The sequence below is a fragment of the Sphaeramia orbicularis genome, chromosome 16 (assembly GCF_902148855.1).
Source record: "Sphaeramia orbicularis chromosome 16, fSphaOr1.1, whole genome shotgun sequence".
Classification (NCBI taxonomy): Eukaryota; Metazoa; Chordata; class Actinopteri; order Kurtiformes; family Apogonidae; genus Sphaeramia; species Sphaeramia orbicularis.
Window position 1 is genome coordinate 9,232,486 of NC_043972.1, and position 23,465 is coordinate 9,255,950.

Here is a 23,465-nt window from a genome sequence, read left to right on the forward strand (position 1 = left end):
AAACATGATATACAAATGTGCTCAGTTGTTTTTTGTCTTGTTTTACTCTGTTGTAAAGTATTTTCCCAAATGAAAAAACTAAATTATAAAAAAAAAAATCACTTAAAAATAGGGGGAAAAAAATATTTTGGAACTGTCACTAAAGTAGCGCTGGGTCTTTATGGGTTAATTTCTTTCTTGCCTGCTACAGGGACTACACATGGAAATTAATGAGAACAATATAATGTTGTCCACAGCATCTCTACTCTGTGTTTAATGTTTTGTGCACATGGCCCCTGCCAAATAAACTAATAAACTAAACTAATCCCACAATGCAATGCATCCCATGTGTTTACAGATATCCTCCTGAGACCCAGGAAAGGACAAATTTTGGCTTTTTTTTTCACATTAAATTTAACATTATTTAATTGTCTTGATTGGAAACAGCAGTTTTTTCAGATAGATTTTTGTTTTTAAATTTATGGAATGTCCTTTGCAGTGGACAGCGTTTTTTTTTGTTTGTTGATTGGTTTTGTTTTAAATAAAGGAGTGATTTTAGACACATATTTAGTAACATGAATATGAGACTTTTTGTCAACAGCACAAAATACCAGCTGTAAAGTGGTAAAACTGTATCTTGTATAAAAATCACTTAAAATCTTAACTTTTCAGCATTTATGTGATTAATAGAAATGTGAAATCTTGCTCCTTCTGTGGAAAAAAAATCCACTATATGGACAAAAGTATTGGGACAGATTGAGGCGATTCATTGGTAACGGGCCAGTTCTAAACCTGTAATGACAAATATTACAATACACTTTCATACTGAGATAAATACCATTGCAACAAGTGCTGTTCTTTATCTTTACAGTTAATTTTGTTTAGAGTGTCATCTACACTCACAAAATGATTCAGAGCTGATATTTTTTTCTTTTTTTTTTTTTAAATTGCAATTGTTGCGAAAGGCCTGTCTGTAGATTTCTGAAACATTTATCAGGTGCTGATCATAAATAATCATTTACATTACACTATAAGTTAATTTGTGGTTTCTTCAATTCTCAATCTGGAATAAAAATCTAACTTTCATTTCTTGATAACTGGCATGAATATTTATATCCTGATAATATTTCACTGCAGGAATAGAAAGTCATAAAAATTGTAAATGCGACATCACAATATTTTTTTCTATATTGTGTATTTATGGCAGTCACTGGCATCCTAATTGAATTTTTTTTTTTTTTTTTAATATTATTTACATATATGATGTTTGTCATTCTAAAAGTTAAGTTACCATTTAGTTTTGTCTCAGTGGACCAAATCTCTCTTCTCACATGATAAGCATCACCTTGACACGTTTCACCTCCTCCTTCCAGACCTGCAGAGACAATTTCAGCAGCTCTGGAAGTTTGAGGATATTATTTATAAAGATTCTGCAGCCATTCTAGGGGCATATTTTCAGTTCAGTACTTCTTCCATTTGGACAACAAACTGATTTTCTGGAAAAAATTCTAATAAAACTGACTGTTGTACAAGTTTTTTTTTGTTCCTGAAGTCGAATACACATCTGATGTACAATTATCTGTGTGCTAACGATGGCTAAAGCTAACCGACTGATGTAACAGCAACAGCACTTCTCTGATTCTGGGTCAGAAAACCAAAAATCTGAGAGATTGTACATTATTGTTATTATTGATAATTTAAATAACTTAACAATTTCATCACACAGATCTATAAATAAGCATCATTTTGCATATAGTCACATGGCTGATTTACAGTCGCTAAATGGCAAACAAACCAGTAAACAGTTGTTAAAATTTAAAAAAAAAAAAAAAAAAAAAAAAGAACAGGTTTCATTATACTTTGGTTGAAGGTCATACAAGCGAAGCTCTTCACTATGGTTTATACCACATGGACACCACACCACATTCAGACAGGAGTATAAGGCACAAATATCTCTTCAATATCGACTACTAGCATGTGCTAAAATGAAAAGTTCAAGTTTTTGCAAAAAGGAAATGCTCTTTACCACACTCCATCTGTGGCTTTGTACGTTACAAAAACTAAATAATTAGAAAAAAACCACGTCTTCACAATCACAGAATTACAACATTCAACACCCAAAGATTGTGAGGGTTTTTTTTTTTCAGTTCATCAGCGTCTTCTGTGTTTTCTGTGTAAATGTGACACCAACAGCAGGTAAACTCAAAACTTGACCCAGTCCGGTGTTCTGTGCTGGTTTCAGGATTAAAATAAAAACAGAAAAATTAAAACAAGATGAAATTATCGCTGCCCTGAGTTTACAACAAAAACCAAGGTCACATACAGCGTTTGTAGCGTGTGTCAGCAAACAATCTTCAGCTTCGTTTACCTTCGAATCAGGATATCGTTACAGTTCATAACAGAATGGAGTCAGAGTCAAAGCGTTACCGACAGAACAATCCACTCCATTGATTATTCCTTTAAAAGAAAAACAGATTCCTAACACAATAAATGAACTCTTGTAACAGAAAAGACTCTAGTTTAATGTGCCTTGTATAGGTTCAGTTGAAAAAAGGCACCAGTTCATTATATATTATCACACCAAAAATAATCAAATAAAACATGATCAAATAATAAATAGGCACAAAAGTAAGTGTCTGGAAACATCAACATTTACTCTTTTTTAACGATTCTTCTTTAACTGACAGAAAAATCACTTTTTTTTTGCCATTCTAAGTGTATTTTTTCTTTTGGTTTACAACAAAACAGCAGGACCTGGGTGATTAGGTTTACTACTTTCGGATCCTTCATTTACTAAAATTTACCAAAAATTAAACAAACGTACCGATAACCCACTTGTCAAGTTAAAAATGGCTTTTTAATGCACGTCTCTGGTCTGGTCTGTCCACTCCGGCGCTGTTTGACGCTTTTCTTTCACTGAGACACTTTGTCTGTTGTTGATTTGACGCCTTGGATGTTGTGTCTGCTTCTGCATTTATAGGTTATGTAAATTTTAAACAATTCTTTTCCATTCTTCTTCTTCACAGGCTCTCACATGTAGGGTGTTTTTGTTGAAAACGCCTTGTCAGTCACGAGGACACCTGATAGTGTTTTTCACTTCGACATGAGATCCGTGTATGGAATTGTGCGCTCGTTTTAAAGACACATAAAAGAGACATAAATTAAGTGGTGATGCTTGCCCATTTGGGTTTGGATTAATGCTATCCCCAGAGCAGCGTGTGAAATAAAGCTGCTTTCACACCTTTGTTTTCACCTTTAAAGCTCCTGGTACGCTGGAACACAACAGCACCAGTGTGTGATTTCTTGTAATTGTATTCAACCAGCTTGGTGTTGGCACATGCCTCCAGAATGGAATAGTAACTCAGAGCTGACCCTCATGAATTAAGGTTAATGATTGTTGCAGATTCTGACAAGGCACCATCCGAGGCTCTGATCTTTGTTTCTGTAACCAGCGAGATTATGAGAACAGCGAGACTTACTGTAGCTCCTCCAATTAGGGTGTGCTTTCACGCATTTCTGTCTTCTTTTCGTGGTCCTAACAAGACGTTGAAAAGAGGACTGCTCAAAAAACGTTGTTTTTTGTGTCTTGCATTCAGCATCGAGGCATATTTTCGAAACCTTGTGTTGCTTGTCATTACATAAGTGGTGATTCATATTCTGGGAAGAAGTAGCAGATTTACTGCATGACCCTAAATTCAAGTGTCCAAAGAAAACACAACATAAAAAAAAAAAAAAAAAAAAAAAACTTTTAAATCCTGTGAGTGGGATCCAGCGAGTTATCCATGGAACTGGAAAAACAAGATCTGGTCTCTGATGCAGGTGCAGATTCATCTCAGGTGTTGACCAGCGTCCGTCCTGCGTCCATCCTGCCTCCGTCTGGCTTCAGGGCAGTGTCTGCTGGGGAGCACCGTCCTCCACTGGCCTCGTCCGGACAGGGGGGAATCCTGGGATCACTGTGTGAAACTCTTCTTAAGGGCCACATTGGGGAAGAGGCCTGAGAGCTCCTGGACCACCCTCATGTCGATCTGGGAGCAGAAGGACACGTCTAGGAGGACCAGCTTCGGACAAGACTGGAGGAGCTTCTTCAGGGAGGCACCGCTCACCAGACGTGTACCTGGACGCCAGATAAGAGGAAAATGACGATAAGATAAAACACATGTACAAAATATGACTTAATATATGAACAAAATATGACAGATATTCAGGACAAACATAACAATGTACTATTAGAGGTTCATACCGGACAGAATCTGGACATATGGTATGAATTATAATGTGTAAGACAATATTATGATTTTTTTGTTTTTTGCAATTTCAGATGGGCTTCATGGTCAAAAAATTAAATATTTTACCTTAAAGATTTTTTTTCTATGTTATATATTGTTTGCTGGTTGTAAGAACTGAACACAAAAGTGATTCAGAAATCCTCTTTCTAAAATAAAACTGTATTTCATAACAAACCGGTGAAACACATTCACAATAAATATATTATAAGAAATAAACAGGTTGTATTTAGCATTTTTGTTGAGCAAAAAAGTCTCCAGATAAATAATCTCAGGAATTTTTGACAGTTTTCAGGAAGAAAAACCTTGAAGAACTGAATTAATTCGATATATTCCTCAGCTGTAATTGGAATACTGTAAACATTGTTGATTAACATATTAATATATCTAATTTCAGAAAAACTGTGATTTAAAACACATAGTTAACCATTATCTGCCATAAACCTGCATGTAAGCTATTAACTAAGAATCGATGCAGAACAGCACAAAGTCATAAAAATTAATGCCGTGAAACTTCAGTGCATGGATATTTTCTTACATCTCAATGAATAAGGTTTTCTGAGGACACACTGTTCAGATCAGTTATTGTAAAGCTGAATCAATGGGCAGGAACGAGACACGTTTACCCCAGTGTTCATGCTGAATGCATGATTTACTGTTTATTTACAGCTAATACATATTATTGACCAGTCCAGGCCTGAATAACATGCTTTATGCGTCTGCTCCTCCTCAGCTTTCAGACCCGACAAAATACTCAGGCAACCTTGTAATGGCCGTAGAAGTGATACATCAGCACAGCTAGCCTGATGAACATTTGTCATGCTACTCTGCTGTCAGGCCTGTCAACTTATGCAACTGGAACTTTTGTGTTAGTGCACAGCAATTACCGCTGGAGGGCTGCTGTTGCAACTTTGCTTGGTGAGCAATATTTTATTCAGATTTATATTAGGCATATTATGCGCATTCTGTTGGCACTTAATGTGGGAGTTTTTTTGTTTTGTTTTGTTTTTTTCCCAGAATTTCTCAAATGCAAAGATTGGGCTTTCTTTAACCATGGCCATGCAAATTACGACCATGCAATCTCACAAAAGCAGGCCTAAAACTCTCACTTTTCATGGTAAGTATTAATAACCATACCAACTGTGATGCTCAGTCACATCAGACTGTCCTTAACTGGCAACAGGTTCTTATTATTAACTAGGGATGCACCGATCCGATACCAGTATTAGGCATCGGCTCCAATACTCAGTGTGAGTACTTGTACTCATACTCGTAAAAGTAATCCAATACAAATACATCGATACCACTTACGGCCTTGTGACATTCACAGTTCAGTGCAGCAGGTACGAGGAGGAGGAATAATGTGTGGAGAGTGTGGAGATTTTTCAAAATAAATGGTGATAAAAGTAACGCTGACTGCAAGTAACGTTACAGACTCAGACAGATACGGATGCAGCGTTCAGTTTGTCCTCTGCGTACATTCCATCCATTTTCCAGGTGCTGGTGGATTCGTACCCAGACGGAGAATACCAGCGGGAACTGTGGAGGTAGAGGATCTGTTCAAAGAGCCACTGTGTGAGTTAGAGAAAAATTACTGACACATTTAGGACGACTATCCAGGGCTGGGCCGGGGGTAAAGAGTGGTGCAGACCACCACCAGCAGAAGTGAAAACAAAACTTATCTGTCATTTCTCTTTTCTCTACCTGCTGAAACTAAGCTTTTAAACCTTACCAGCAAAAACGCTGCAATATTAGTATCACATCAAGGTTGCCTCTGTCATCTCCATGTTTGTTATTACTGACTTTCTTCTTCTCAGAAACTTTACTCTTCTTCGTGGTATTTGTCCAGTATGGTTAATTAAGAGCGGCGCCCCCTTGTGGATTAATTGAGAAACACTCATTCCAACACATTAAATGTCAGTAGCAGCACCTTGTTACAGTCAGACTAATGACAACGACAATAAAGCACATTTGCAAAAGGAACTAAGAACTGGAATGGGATTATTAAGTACTCGTATGGGTACTCGGTATCGGCAAGTACTCAAATGTAAGTACTCGTACTCGGTCTGGAAAAACGTGGTATCGGTGCATCCCTATTATTAGCCCATAAAAGTGAGAAAACCCTTGCATTTGTGCGTTGCGTCGGCGGAGGTTTTACCCAGTATGTCGAGGTGCTGAAGCGAGGGGCAGCTGGACGCCAGCTCCTCGATGTCTGAGTCACGCACGGTGCGATTGGCAGTGAGGAAGAGCTTGCGCAGGCGCGGCAGGTTGCGAGCGAGGTGTTGGAAACATCCGGTGCTGCTTTGCAATGTGGGACACCAGCCCAGGTCCAACTCCTCCAGCATCCTGAGAAAAAAAAAACACACACCGAGCAAAACAGGAAAAACTGAGGTGATTCAGTTCACCCACATACCGACAAACTCATCAGCTCTGATCTGATCTGTATTTAGAGTCGCACATTAGAGATCTGGCTCCGTGGATGGGGTTGTTTTAGCGTTCATCCTGTGTTAACTATGTCTGAGAGTGCACTATCAATATTAATACCGCTATGTTCTGTCTTTTACAAACTGATAACTGTAATGTGATAATGATTTAGCAAAAACAAGGTGTATGCTGAAAATACTGGCAGCATTTACTGTTCTCTTCTACTGAATTTTTTAGCCGAATTGCTTTATGACACAAACCCCCCCCCAAAAAAAAGAATGAGAAGTGTCGTTGCCTACTTGCAGCCAGAAACAAGTTCAGCCAGTCCTCTGTCTGTCAGGTTTCTGCAGCGCCAAAGGTCCAGAGAGCAGAGTGAGCGGCAGCGAGCGGCCAGCATACTGGCAACAACGTCATAGTCCTCAATCTTCAGCAGAGAAAGGTAGCAATTAAAATTTCTGTGCTCTATACAGGACTGACAAAATTATGCTTTAAGGAAAAAAAAAAAATGAAGCGGTAAGTAACTCAGTCAGACACTTCAGCCATTTTCCACCAACTTCTGTCTTGTGTTTTATGAGCAAACTTTTGAAATGCAGTGATTATAAAAGCTGATTAACTGCACTGGCTGGTTGGAGGCACATAACCCCGCTTCCTGAAGAGAGAACAAAGCTCCGACAGAAAATACCTCCACCAGAAAAAAAAAAAAAAAAAAAGGAATAGTCTTTCAAGACCTGATTTGTGTTTGCGAAGCTGTTATTGTTCTTTGGTGTCAGGTAATGTTGGCCATATTTCATGCTTTCATCCAAAGATGAAAGGAGAGAAATGCAATTTAACAGCCAAACAGCCGGTGCAGGCACCTTACCATGGAAATGACAGCATGCACAGCATTAACAGAGGATGGATATTAAAACTTTAGATGCAAGAAACATTGACATTATGCATTTTTATTGCCACATGTTGCAAACTTCTTCTTCTTTACTGCTGATGACACTGCGAGAAATATACGGAATCCTGCATCCTGTAACACTGTGGTTCATGTATGTATAAATTTTCCACAACATCTGCAGGGTTTTGTAGAAACTTACATTTCATCATTTTTAATCAATTTTGCAGATCAATTTACACAGAATTTAAGTGAATTTCAAACAAATAATCATCTTCTCATTCAAGCGTTGCAGGTAAATCTAAAGATAAATAATTTATATGCTGTGGAAAGGTACGTTTTACATAGACTATTAGAGGTAGATCATCTTAGATTTTGTCAACAGGTAAGTTTAAAAATACAATGTTAAGTTCGGTGGTGGAATTTCAAGCAAAAGAGCCTGATATACACAAAAAACAATTAAAATATAGATAAATCAAATCAGATAAAATGTTTTTTAAGACCTCAGATGATGCTACTCCTCTGATTTCTCTGCCATCATCTGGACAAGCTGCTCTGCACCAACGAGCAAGGCCTCATGGGAAACTGACCAGTTACAGGCTCTATTAACAATGTGGACTTCTTTCTTTCCTCCTTTGTATGCGTTTGCAAACTCACCCTCACACAGCTGCCCAAGGTTGAGATGCCTTAACTCTATACAGAAGGTCAGAATGCTCAGGATAGCAGTTTGCTGTAACAGAAACAAGGAAAAAGACCAAAACAGATGAAGCGTTTTCTACTTACATCATGACTCAAGTACAGTTTTTTACGCACAAGTGGTTAAATATACCACTTAAATGTACCCAGTCAAATGGACAATGTAATACTCAGCCTAACTCTGTACAATAATCACACCCATGCACCTTGGTTTTTAATTTTACCTTGTGTATAACTAAGTAAGTGAGTAAATTTTATTTATAGAGCACTTTTCACAGACAGGGAGTCACAAAGTGCTTTACAGTGCAAAACAATTAAAATACCATTTAAAATGCAATTAAAATACAGTTAGAATACAATTAAAATGCGATAAATACATAAAGTGCAATCAGTTTGTAGCGGCCCCTAGCCAGTTGGATTTAAAATGCTTGCTATATATCCTTTATTGCCTGTAAATATCCTTATATGTTGTACATATGTCTTATCTGTAGTAGAGTTACCTTTTGTATATTTTAGTAGTCTCTGTACAATTAAAATTTTATCTTTGCAGTTTTTGTACATTGCCAATATTTTCCAGTATTTTGTGTGATATTTTGATGCAGTCTTTTACATTTTAAGTGTTTGCTGCCAACAGAACCAGAGTTGCTAAATGGATTTTCATTGTTCCTGTAGCAATAACAATAAAAAATAAGATCTACTCTACTCTAGAGCAATCTATATCAAGCACAGATATTTGTCCAAACAGACATTTTCTTCCTTCATTTTTACTAAATATCTCTGTCCACATGAAAAAGCAAAATCGACTCCAAACATCTTCAAACTCTTCAGACAACCACAATTGTTGTCATCCAACCTGTGGACATCGTGGATAATACTGGATGTAACAGATGTAGAGGCTTTAATCTGTCATGAAGATGTACTACAGAGATAAACTTGCATTTCCTTAAGTGATGGCCTGTGGAAGTGTATTCTTTATGTGATGTGGATTTGTCCATAACGTCTGTCGGTCCGTCTCCAAAAGGTATCGGTGCTGACCTCCATCTACTGCAGGTCATACACTGATGTATACGCCTGAATTTGATGTTTCAGGTTCAGCTTCATTACACTAATCAATAAGAGACATGAGCAGAATGGGGTGTGATGCCGTCGTTTAACAATCTGTATGTTTTCCATGAACGCACAGATACACACAAACCAGAGTTTAGAAAGTCTAAACTTCAGAGAGCTTTTAAAAATCTCTTTTTTTTTTAGGTGCTCTGTTTCTTCTGCTAATCATATTTTTCATGTTTTTCTTGTGTTTAAAGTTAGATTTATTTTGGTCCTCTTTCTATGACACACTATCAAGAGCTCTCAATCGTCCTCTGACTCCCAGACTTGCGATGTCCACTTTTGGTGTTCCTGAAGTCCTTGGTTGTTTCACTAGCAGGGAAATAAACGTCATTGCTTTGCTTCCCTTGTGGCTCATAGATGTATTTTACTTCATTGGAAAGACTCAAAATCTCCTCCATCTAACTCTTGTTTGAAAGATCTAATGTCTTTTCTTTATTTCGAGAAAATTAAAGACACTGTAAGAAAACAGTCTGATTTCTTTAACAAAACCTGGGGTCCTTTTCTCTCCTTTGTTAACTCTATCTAGTCTTTGGACGACTAACAACCAATCAGACGGTTTCATGGAGCAAGCTTGGACTATTGTTTTCATGACTAAGGTGATCATTATTATTTTATTATTTATTATTTTAAAATTATTATTATTTTCATTTTATTCATTTATATATTTGTATATGGTTATCTATATATGTATGCACATTTTCTTTTTCTTTTTTTTTTTTTTTTTTTACTGATTTTGTATTTGACATATACATATAGACACACATCCAACAAAAATTTAGGAGATGTATAACATGTACAGCTTCCTTTGCTTCACACCATCTCAAATTCATGTTCCCTTTTTTTCCATGGACTACGTCTTTGTGAGTGACAGTCAGTAGCTTATGCTTAAATAGCATAGTTCTCATAGTCCATTCTTCAAGTGCTGTACACATAAAAAGCTTAAAAGAGAGAAGGAAAAAAAAAAAAAAAAAAACAAGACAGAAAAAAAAAGAAAAACTAGTGTGCACATTTTCATTTTGATCAGTACTTTTGTGTTTTAATTTGTGACATTTGAAATGCCCTATGTGGTATTTTGTTCATCTGTTCATTTATATAAAACAAAAAAAGGTGCATCATTCCTATTTTATATATTGCATTGGTTTATAAGTTTGAAGGAAACTCAGTAAAAAACATGAGAAATTTTTTTTTTTTTTTTTTTAAATCTCTGTTTTTGCAACCTAATACTTTTATGTGTGGACAAAAGATATACAGTATATCAGCAAAAAATCTGCATTAATGTGGACAGGGCATTCAACATCCCTGTGATTCCGACATTGTTAAATAATAGAAAATGTGGACAAAGCAAAAACAGTGTATTTGGATCTCTGAATAAACGCCTAAATGCCGTATCTGACTGTAAATCTAACGAGTATACAAACGAACAATATAGGTTTAAATAACAGTCACGGGTTCAGTCATGTAACTCAGAGTTCCTGCTAAGTGATTTCCTGTCTTGTGCGTGGTACAGCAAGGTAACACTTATTTAAGGGAATTTAATACTCCACAACAGACTGTTTCCACATCTCCTCAGACTCCACCATACCGAGGACACAAACCTCTCCAGTGGCACTGCAGCTTGGATAGAGATATGGGAATCCAACACTGCGACTGCCAAACACGTGTACCTCAGCGGCAGGAGAAAGTGTCAGACATGAAAGTGAAAGGCTCTTGTGTGCATGCGTGTTTGTTGTGCGTGTGCTCGACTCTGTCGCTGGCATCTTTATAAACGCCTCTCTCCGGCGAGCTAGCCATTTAATTAGAGCAGTGACAGGGTAATGACAGCTGAGATGTCAGGGGCTCAAACAGACACACAGCTCGCTCTGTCTGCCTCAGTATAAACAACCTGCAGAGCGCTGCCTGGCTCCACCGCAGAAACTCGACACTACCTCCTGCCCACACCGCCGGTCTGAAACATGACAAACACTGGAGAAATGCTGAGGTGCGACGCAAACAACACGAGACGGCGGTTTAACCGCGTTAGACTAGTCTGAACCTGAACATGTCTTTAAGAACCCTTCAGTGCAGAGGTTGACTCAGTTCAGGCTTAAAAGACAATAACAAAACATGCGCCATCAAATACGCAGCGGGTCATGTAAACACCGGCTCTTGAGCAATTAGATGACACCGCACTTGTTTTAATCATGCTAATAAACCGTATGAAGTCATTAATGTTGAATATATGACGGACCACCGAAGAAATTCAACCAAAACCAAACTGTTTGTTGTCGTTATGATTCAGCATATTTAATTATTTATGGTTCATTTTTATTTGGGTTGACTTGTTCTGCTTATCATTTACCTTTATCAGCTGTGAGACTTTGATTTCTACAAAATTGTCAATGTTTTTAGACTCTTCTCTGTGCAGACAATAACATGAAAAGATAGAGATGCACCATGTTAATAAACCGAATGAAGTCATTAATGTTGAATATATGACGGACCAGCGAAGAAATTCAACTAAACCAAACTGTTTTGTTGTTATGATTCAGCATATTTCATTATTTATGGTTCATTTTTATTTGAGTTGAATTGTTCTGCTTATCATTTACCTTTTCAGCTGAGACTTTAATTTCTACGAGACTGTCGCTGTTTTTAGACTCTTGTCTGGGCAGAAAATAACATGAAAAGATAGAGATCCATCATGCTAATAAACCGTATGAAGTCATTAATGTTGAATATATGACGGACCAGCGAAGAAATTCAACCAAACTGTTTTGTTGTTATGATTCAGCATATTTAATTATTCATGGTTCATTTTTACTTGAGTTGACTTGTTCTGCATATCAATTACCTTTTTCAGCTGTGAGACTTTGATTTCTATAAGGCTGTTGATGTTTTTAGACTCTTCTCTGTGCAGACAATAACATAAAAAGATAGAGATCCATCATGCTAATAAACCGTATGATGTCATTAATGTTGAATATATGAAGGATCAGCGAAGAAATTCAACTAAACCAAACTGTTTTGTTGTGTTTCGTCATTGTGACTCAGAATATTTCATTATTTATGATTATTTTTTGTATGAGTTGACTTGTTCTGTTTACCATTTACCTTTTTCAGCTGTGAGACTTTAATTTCTACGAGGGTGTCAATGTTTTTAGACTATTCCCTCTGCAGAAAATAACATGAAAAGATAAAGATGCTACTTTAAATGCGCTGTAAATCTGTCAGATCATGGAATTAATTCACAACTGCATCTGACTGTGCAGATAAGGTGCAACTTTTTGCTTTATCCATCTAACATATGTGTCTCCGTATGTTGAGACTTTAAAGCTGGGATTGCTATAAAATAACCTGTAAAGACATTCTGCTCATTGTGCTCATTCCACAACAATGTTAACAAATTGGTGCAATAATAAAGATAAAAACAGGGATTAATGGCATTTCTGATAATGACATCCATGTCTTTTCTGTATTTTAGATATCATCTTGTTTGTTTTTCTCACACCTGTACATCACATAGGGTTTATTGACATGTCTGCTCAATAATATATTTGACTCTCTTTATATATAAATGAATAGAAACAGCTTTAAGCACAAACCTGCTCAAACAGATGATATATGACACCCCTGATTTCAGTCCAGGCTGTAATCAAAGCTGAGAAGTAACATAACAAATACACTGCTGCTATCGTGCCAAGCTTTTATATTAACACAAGCTATTAACGCTGCTTTTCAAACCTCTAAATTAACAGTGAATGGAAAACAACATGTACGTTAGCATTTCTTTTGAGTAACTACGCAACCTGCGAATTTCCATGTTATAAACAGTTAAGCAAAACATTAGAGATAAAAAAAAAAAAACACATAATTAACCAAGCGGCAGTCGGCCTGCTGTGTTTGGACAGCTCACCTTTATGTCCACAGGTAAAATGTCATTGTGATTGTGGTTGCCCAGCTACAGTGTTGACCGTCCCTACCTCTATCTTGGTGCGGTAGAGAACCAGCCTCCGGAGCCGGGCGAGTTTGGAGATGTGTGTGAAGGCCTGTGGGTTGAGTCGGTCGCAGGAGGACAGGTTGAGCTCCTGCAGGCCCGGGCAGGTCTGGGAAACGACCTCCAGACAGGCTTCAGTCAGGAAGTGGCAGCACGACAGCTCCAGACACACCAGGCTCGGACCGCAGGCCTTCAGGAAGCTGAGGGGTCAAGGAGACAAAGAAGTTCATCATGCACTGGACTGGGACCCTCCTGGTCTGGGTGGTTGTTTTTTGGTTTTTTTTTTTTTTTTTTACACTTTATTTTTATCTCCATATTTTATAATAATGAATATAAAACAGTTAAACATTAAAAGCAATCTTAAATAAGGGAGTTTTTAAAAGGGATTTGAAGGTCTTGAGGTCGAAGCAGGATGGTTGGATGGTAGGTGGGAGAGAGTTCCAGAGGGTTGGGGCAGCAATAGAAAAAGCTCTGTCCCCCCAGGTTCGGTGCTTGGTTTTAATGGTGGGGCGAGGAGGTGAGCAGAGGAGGATCGGAGGGTGCGGGAGGGGGCATGGGGCTGAAGATATGATGTTTATATAATAAGATATTTATTTATGATAGGCAAAATAAACAAAAAAAAAAACCCCAAAAAACAGACCACAACAGTTAGAGCATCCAGGTTTAAACTCCAGACAAACAAAATACAAACAGGTTCAGGACAAATTAGGATAAGATTATACAAGTTCAAGGATTCCTTTGATTAACATACACATTCCATTTTACCCAGTATTTTTTACATTTATCAGTAGTGAGTCTTAATGAGAAGGTCAGTCTTTCCATGTCATAAATTTCATTCCCAACAGTTGTCTAGTCTGGGTGGTTGTTTTAATGCTGTTTATGTGGCTCAATCAACCTATCAAATTGTATTTATATAGCGCTACATCATAACAAAAGTTATCTCATGAAATTTTACATATAGAGCTGATCTAAACCGGACTCTTATGCCAATTCACAGACACCAACAGAATCCTCCAGGAGTAAACACTTGGTGGCAGTGATGAAGGAAAAACTTCCTTTTAACAAACAGAAACCTGGAGTAGACCCAGTCTCATGGTGGTCACCTGCTTTGACCAGTTGGGGTTAAAGAGAGAGGGTTGAAGAGAGAGAGATAGAGAGAGAGAGATGGGGGGAGGGGGGGTAGAAGGGGGACGACAGGGGGAGACACATGGATGCACAGCAAACTGAACTAGAACTGTTAAAAACTATTGCTAGTATAACTACCAGTAACTAGTACAAATACCTATAACTACTATGACTACTACTCCAAATACAAGTACTAACAGTGGATATACTACTACTGTGGCTGTGGCCGAAAGTGTGATGGATCAGGATGTGTGAGTGTAAGGAACGTCTGGAAAGTCTTTCAGCAAATCTGGCAAAAATGTCCACCTGGATCTAAGGACAAACTATTAAAGGTTAACGGTAAAAGTCGCTCTGACCTCAGAATATGCTTTTAGCTAATAATGACAAAATTTCACATAAATGTGTAAGTTGGGATAAAATTATGACATGATTACATTTTATATCCAAAAGGTCAAAGGTCAAGTTTACAGCAACATCATAATATTCTGAAAAAACACAGCCTTCGTGGCTGTGAAGGCTTTTTATGTTGTCATTTGACTAAAAAACTATGCATATTTTACACAAGTTACTTCCCATTGATGAAGTCAACACAATATCCCAGTTTTGTGAATAATAGCTTATCATGTTTCTAGGTTATATTCGAAAAACATGGTCTATTCAGGCTGATGTGGTATTTTCTGATATAAGTGGAGGAAAAATCTTAATGTTTCTGTTTCCTCAGATTAGGACGATAGAATTAATCAATGGCATGATATATATTTAATTTATGTAGTACTTCAGTTTCACCAACAAACACTTCCTACAGTTCTTTATTACATGTATTATGTTCATCTGGAGCGACATGGATGAAACTTTTAGCTATTAATGACAAAATTTCACATAAAAGTGTAAATCGGGATAAAATTATGATGTGATTACATCTTATAGCCAAAAGGCCAAAGGTCAAGTTTACAGCAACATCATAATATTCTGTAAAAACACAGCCTTCGTTGATGTGAAGGCTTTTTATCTTGTTATTTGACTAAAAACTATGCATATTTTACGTAGTTTTCCTCCCATTGATGAAGTCAACACAACATCCCAATTTTATGAACAATAGCTAATCGTGTTTCTAGGTTATTTCCAAAAACATGGTCTATTCAGGGCTGATGTGGTACATTTTCTCATTTAAGTGGTGGAGAAATGTCAATGTTGCTGTTTCCTCAGATTAGGAAGTTGGAATTATTCAGTGGCATCATATACATTCAATTTATATAGTACTTCAGTTTCACCAACAAACACTTCCTACAGTTACATGTATTTACATGTATCTGGACAGATATGGATGAAACTGTAGTCTGACGGACTGGTGAAGGCTGCTAAAAAGTTATTTTTTTTAAATGATGCACCTTTGCTTTTCCTCATGTCACATTCTCCCTTCTCTTAAAATGAACGAATATGTTTGTATTTGTGTGACAGTTTTCCAAGGTTATTTCTGTCCTTCTAGCTCGTGTGGCGTGCTGGCAGCCTGACCTGCTGAAGCCGGTCAGGGTGAGCGCTCCGCGGTTGCCCGTCCAGGACAGGTTGAGCCTCTGGAGGAGGGGTGCGCGGCTCTGCAGGTGTCCGAGGGAGGCGTCACTCAGCCGGGCCCAGTACGGCTGCAGACTCAGCTGGGTGTACTGCAGCGGGTCGCAGCAGTGCTGGTGCAGCAGCTTACAGCTCTGGGCCAGACGGCACAGGTCTGGCAGGGTCAGGTGACTCAGGATCAGCTGGATGAGCTACGGCGAGATGATGGGGAGACGGTTAGAAACGTGAAAGTGAGGTGAGAAGAAAGGAGAAGATACAAAGGAAAGCAGAAAGGGAAGGGAAAAAAAGTAGGAAAGTCGAGCCTAGAACCTAGCAGAGACTAGAGAACAGCAGAGTAGAGAATGATAATTGCGTCCCCTATGTCAGGCAGATCTAAATAGTCGTTATCTGGGACACAAAGCACTGATAGCGGGATCAGTGCGGAGGTGAGCCGGCTTGTTTTGCACCGTGTTTCTGAGCCTCTCAAAGAGAAAGAATGACTGTGCTTGTGTGAGTGTTTGTTGCGGTGAATTAACAATACGCTGTGTTCAAGCGGGTATCAGCTGACAGATAATAGCTATATTGTGTTCTGAAACAACACACGGCGCTTGTGAAGACCGCTGTTAATGGCAGCGGTTTGGAGAGGAGATAAGAGAACGAATATCAGGAGTATTGCTGGTGTTTTGAAGCTCAGCTCAGACAACATGATACGTCTGTGTGGCATGAAAATGACTCTGTGTCTGTGAGTATGAGCTGGATCAGGTGTCAGAGAGGGTCCAAGCCACAATGTTCATATATTTGTTATATTCGTAAATACTGAGAACATATACACAACAACAGGGCAGCTAAGGTTAGATTTTTAACACTGGTGGCTGTAAATGATTTATAGTTTGATGTGACTGGACATCCCACGTTTTTCACACAACATCTGACTGATGTTAAATTCACATGACGACAATCAGAATCTTAATTTTTATGATGCAGTATTATTGGTATTTTAAAGGGAAGAACTAAAGAATGACAGAGGGGAGCCTTTTCCATTTTACTATTTCACTATTTCTTTGTCACAAAGACAACAAAGGGTTTGGCAGGAAAACTCTGCCAATCCATCTGGGGTTCTGTTCAATTCAGCCTTTTTAAAACCGTTAATACAATATAATACAATTTAATAATTATTACACACTAATGTCAAAACAAGAACAAAGGATATGATGGAGGACCAGAGTACTTGGAGCGGTCCTGCTGGTGGTTTGGCTTCATGCTTTTCTAACTCTAACACAATTAAAGCTCCTAATCTGAACAGTTTTCATATTTGTCATTGTGGACAGGATTCAGCCAAACAAGAGCTGTACTTTCTCATGATGAAAAGTAACATTGACAGCAACAATTTAACTTTTTTAAAGATTGAAAATGTGAGGCAGTGGAGGGAAACATAGAGGATAGTGGAGGACTGACATGAAGAAAATGTTTTGTCAATTGCTGCATGTCATTCCTGTTGGGGAATCGAACTACAGACTAAAACTCTAGAGTGTTTAACCCATGTGGGGGGTGTCCAAGTCATGAAGAGATGCCACATTAGCTGTGCTGATTTACTCCAATAAATACAGCCATAGTGTTTTTTTAAAGGTCTACACATGACCATGCTATGGGAATAAAGGCATTTTAAAGGAGTGATATTTTGCTTTTTTAAATGGAATTATGCATTTTAAAACCTTTTCCTGTGGTCTACATAAACTGTAAATGCTCTGCTTGGGTCTGAATTCTTCATTAACTCAACTCCACAGGTCCATCTTCAACCCTATTTCTGAGTAATGACACCAGAAAGGTGGTTTGGAGCGCTGGCCCTTTAAATGCACATGAGCCACTTCAGGCTCTGCCCCCTCCAGGTTGTTGGCTGTGCTGCTCTGTCCTGTTCAACCAACAACTGAACATTTTAGGTAATGGGCTCCAAGTTTGGACAACAACCGCCGCTGCTGACAAACAATTATGTCGTACTCGGAGAAATGTTCGTCTGAACTCTGGACCTTATATGTGCAAATGTTGTGACAAAACTAGTTATAAAACGTAACAAATTAAGAAGGAATTAAAACGAGTTGTAGAAATCCACTCGATTTTTGCCAAAATGAAAATAAAGATAGCTTTGCAGCACCTGGAGGGTTCAAATTCAAATTTTATGAACTATCAGGGTCCAAATACACAAATAAATGAACCAAAGACTAATAAAAGTGGGTTTAAATAAATATAACCCCTTTAATACTTAAAGAGAGTGCCTTAGAGTTTTCTTTCTGTTTGTCAAATACAACCATCATTTTTGACTTGGATGCACAGTTTGTATTACACATTATTGGCTTCATGTTTTGTTTTGTAAATTTGTTTCATGGTTTCGTGGTCAATGCAAATATTCCCAAAACCACATTTAAAACTGAGATAAAGCTAATCCAAACCCATAAAATTAACGTTGGCTTCATAACACCATTTGTCAAAATCCTGTTGGAGATAGTCTAAAGCAAGGGTGTCAAACACAGGGCCTGTGGGCCAAAACTGACCCACCAACAGGGTCTAATCTGGCCCGTGGGATGAATATGTAAAATACAAAAATTACACTGAAGACATTACCAGTCAGTGGGTCAAACTCATTTTAGTTCAGGGGTCACATTCAGACCAATTTAATCTCAAGTGGGTCGGACCAGTAAAATACTATCACAATGACCTATAAAGAATGACAACTCCAAAATTTTCTCTTTGTTTTAGAATAAAAAAGTTAAATTACATAAAAACCTTACATTTACAAACTATTGTTTCACAAAAAACATGAATGACCTGAACAAATATGGACAAAATGACATGTCCTAAGAGAAGTAAGTGTAATTTTAACAATATTCTGCCTGTTATTAAATGTTTTGTGTCTTTGTAGACCCACTGTGATCTGTAAGTTGAAATGCAAATGTGTAAATGATAACATAAGGGATAATATTGTTAAAATCGCACTTATTTTTCTTAATAAATTTCAGGTTGTTCAGGTTATTCACATTTTCACAAGGATAATTTGTAAATGTAAAATTTTCCTAATATAATTGAACTTTTTTCACTCTACAACAACATAGACAAAAGTTTGGAGTTGACATTATTAGTAAGTTATTATTTTTCTGGTCTGATCCAGTTTGACACTCCGGTTCCTACTATATGTATCACGGAGAATCACCTCATAGGGCAGTTTGTCAAAGTAACCGTTTCCTGTCCTCTGGTGCTTGCCGTCACTCCCTTGCCTAAACGGACCGCCCACATCAGAAAGCTCCTCCTCGCTGTCACTCAGGTCATTAATGTCAATAACAGGCATCTTATAGAGTGCCAGCATCGGCCTCTCTTTCACCCCACGCAGGATGACGGCATCCAGCTCGGTGTAGTAGTCCAGCAGAGAGCTGTTGACCTCCAGACGCAGCAGGTTGGTTGGGAAGCTGATGTGCTTGATGTTGGGGGAAAACTGGCGTGCTTGGGGTGTCAGCACCTTGGTGGGCTCCCCAGACCACAACACCTCCCACCTGGAAAAAAGACAAGGTGGAGAAAACTATTAGAAAGGACCATCTACAGAAAGAATATTTATAACTACCTGATATTATAGAAGGGAAGAGAAGGATCTTTGTTTACAATATCTAAGACACAGATAGTTTGGAGAACAGATTAAAGGCCAAGAATGTAACATTTTTTCACTTGTATATGTAAAAGAAGAGCTGAAAGAGCACCATGTGACCAGAGTCGCTTAGTGCTTGTACGAGGGCCGTTCAATAAGTTCATGGCCTCACCCAGAACAGAACAACACAGACTGATAATTCATATTTTATTTTTCAACATAATCTCCATTTACAGCAATGCACTTGGTCCATCGATGTTCAAGCATCAAAATCCCATCACGAAAGAATGTAACATCCTGTATTATAACAACCAGTATTTCTGGGTGAGGCCATGAACTTATTGAACAGCCCTCGTATTCTGCTGCAGATGCTATTTTTGGTTGAAGCCTGAGGGTCAAAGCCCAGAAATGACCCGTAAACAGTCAAACAAAGAAGGACGTTTATTGTATGAGCTTATATCATATAAATAAAGCTTTCTGTGCAGTAAAATTAATGTCTTTCTCAATTGAGTCTGATGGGTTTGAAGAGAGCTCTACAAATCTTTCCTTGCCAATTCCCTTGTACTAGTCATGGATAAATGAAAAAAAATAAAAATAAAAATCAGCTTAATGTCTATTAAAGAAAAATCCTGCAGCTCTACTCAAAATACTTTTTTCAATTTTTGCTTTAAATGTGTAGACTAGAAATTGTTTATGTTTACTGGATTGAGTTAAAATGTATATTAGACACCCATGAAACCAACAGAACGTACAACTCCTTTTTAATAACTGGTGCCGAATGTTCATGTTAATGTTTTATTTCTCTGTACTATTATTGGAGTAGTTTATTTGGTCCTGCAAAAGAAAAAAATGCTGCTGCCACAGAAAACAGTAAATGTGGCTACAGATCTGAAAATCCACTTCTTAAGATGTTTCCCCTGTTAACGTTTTTCCATGAGGATTATTTGAATTTGCTTGAAACTTTTTTATAATGTTATTGTTCATTGCCAACCAGCTTGGAGATTCTGTTATTTGATTTGCTGGAGTGGCAACTCAAGTCACAACTCCCGCAAATGTGTCATTAATTATGTGGCAGAACCCAATATATAACCTTAGTCAAGTGACACTGCCTGGTGTCCTTAGTGTTCTAGAAGCTGTTACTGGCTGGTTAGGTGTAAAACTAAGGATGCCCATAATCTTAGTCCAACGTTAGGTAACTGTCTTTACCTGACATCAGTGGGTGGACTCTGGGAGAACGGGTTGTGAGAGCAGGCCAGAATCTGGACAATAGCTCCAGGATAATAAGTCTCAAGCACCTCCACTGCTGTGGGATACACAGGCTCCTCAAAGGCCAGCTCAATATAATCCTGGCTGTGGAAGCCTTTAGGGGTGCGGCGGAAAGGTGGTGGAGCACTGGCACATTGTTCCCACCAAGTCCCGTAAGCTCTGAAAACAGCTGTCTGAGTAAAGTCCCCGGAGCTGGGGTACACGTTGGGAACTCCAGCCAGGTTCCACATGGTGTAGGACATGCTATTCTCACTGCCATAGTGGGAGCTGAAGTCCAGAACCTCTTTGGCATACTGCTCCACCTCCACGCTGACCGGCAGCACTGCCCGCTGGCCAGACTCCACAGCCCGACGACTGGTCAGTGCTTCGCCACGAGTCCCACTCCTGGAGCGTCGCCGCAGACAAATATAGTAAAACATGCTCAAGAGGGTTAACATAGGGAAGTTTTGTGGCAGATGGAGGCAGTGGGGAGAAATGGAGGCTAGAGGGAGGAAGAGCCTCCACCTACTGGAAGCACAGTGGTAGGGATGGGGAGGACAAAGCGCAGGCTAGACGCCCGGGTGCATGCATGACCTGTGGGTTAGGCAGAAACAAACACATACAAGAGTGAGAGCAGAACGGCGGGAGACACACTGTAGAAAGTTATTTTTCCTCCAAATGAAAAAACAAAAGGGACAAATGTGTGACATATAAACCACATCATCTGTGGATTCAATCAGTGGATCACTAAACCGGTTAACTCTGAACAAAAAGCTTTATATTTAAATACACATTTCTTGCCCTAATTCATTAAGAGGGCTATGGACAACGGCATCTCATGTATTATGGAAAATACCTGCAATAAACCTGGGTTATTTTAAGATGAATATTAAAATAGGTTTAACAAACTAAATAATGAGAAAGCTCTGGTCTGGATACATCACCTATTCTTAAATTATTATCCTGCAGTTTGTTCCTCCTTTATTGTTACTTCACAGAAATAAAGGGTAAAAATTAACCTTAAAGCAGTGAACCATGATCCTAAATGTCACTCACTGTTACCACTTCTCACATATAACAATATTAACCCTACATAGTTACCACACCACAAATTGAGACCTTCCCAAACATGCTGCAGAGGAAACTAAAAACTTTTTGCATTTTAACCTGAGTACATAACCTCTATGTTGCAGTCATGCAAATGTGAAAGCTCTACAATGTTGTCCAACTACAGGTTAAAACAGGTCACAGGCTAACTCCCAAATGGATTCACAGGCTGTTAAACTCCAGACTAAGGACTACCAGCCCAGGAGTCTAGAATCAGCTGTTAATGTCATAGTGTTAAGGAAACAGAATTAACAGCCTATCAGGTAAACTTACAGAATTAAAGAAAAATGGCCAAATGTTTTTATAAGCGTATTACAGCTTCCTTAAACTGCAGTCTAGAGTTGTACTCTGAACCCTGTTATATTCAGAAAACTATAATTCTTTAATATACAACTTGAAATCCTCAATCTTTCCTGCTGCCTGCACTGTTTACAACCTGAGAAACACATATGGCTCAAGTGAGTGCAACTCGTGATGGAAATGCAGGCTAGCACTGGGGCTATAACGTTACAGTTACGGGACAAACACCAAACCACAAGCTGTGTCTGTAATCAGTTAGCTGGATTATTAACACTGATGAGAAACAGCATTCTTAAAGGCAACCTGTTCATGTAAATCATTCATATGAACTTGGAGAACATCACATCAATACATCACAACACAATGAATATAAGCCAACTGACAAAGACAAGCTAGGTAATGCAAATCTATAGGTCTGCCTACTGAATATATGACTTATTATGTTAGTAAAGTTACGTATCGGTTTGAGTCTCCGTTTTAGTCTGAACACGTTGTTAACGTCTATTTGAACTAAAAAGCTGCTGTTAGTATCTGCTCAGTGTTAGTGTTAGCTAGCCAACACACCCAGCCTGTCAAAACAAAGCTAACGCTGTTAGCTACCGCAGCAGCAATAATAAACATCTACGTGGAGAAGACAGAATTTAAATTACGGCATCTGTAGATCTATATATCCATTCATGAGGAGCAATCCTCTTCTTTTCATGAGTTTTTTTCGGCCACCAAAGCACATTCCTGACCTTTACCTTGTGATGCCTTCCGGGACAGTGGGAAAAACGTAGCACGAGCGTGAAAAATATAAATTCGACTATTAATACTCAGGAAATAATTGACTTAGGTACAACACCTACGCGTTTATTTATTTTTTTAAATTTGAAAAAAATCGTATTTTCAATAATGGTTGCTTTCTAAGTTGAGAATTAAAGTGTAGTTCCTGTTTATTTTTCCGGCTTGTCAGAACATTCGTCGTACAAAAGAAAGACATGTAGCATCGATGTCAAAAGATCACACCAAAAAAAAAGATTAAACATGTAAAAACTGACACATAAGTAAAAGTATACATAAAAAAACAAAAAAAACAAACATGATTTAAAATTCAATAAGGAAAACCCGTGAAAGCCGCATCAGTTCCGTAACAAAAAATTATCAACATCCGGTCAACGTTCATGTGAG

At 38.2% G+C, this 23,465-nt stretch overlaps 1 protein-coding gene across 1 annotated transcript; it reads right to left on the reverse strand.

The window, feature by feature from the left end:
• Positions 1-598: 598 nt before the first annotated feature.
• Positions 599-23,048, reverse strand: LOC115436208 (F-box/LRR-repeat protein 4-like). Its single transcript, XM_030158986.1, is given in 10 exon segments — positions 599-4,093; positions 6,421-6,608; positions 6,986-7,110; positions 8,224-8,241; positions 8,243-8,296; positions 13,332-13,545; positions 15,983-16,227; positions 19,218-19,554; positions 20,850-21,482; positions 22,946-23,048. Coding segments are annotated over 9 exon segments (1,842 nt in total). The 5' UTR covers positions 21,347-21,482; positions 22,946-23,048; the 3' UTR covers positions 599-3,929.
• Between the last annotated feature and the right edge of the window lie 417 nt (positions 23,049-23,465).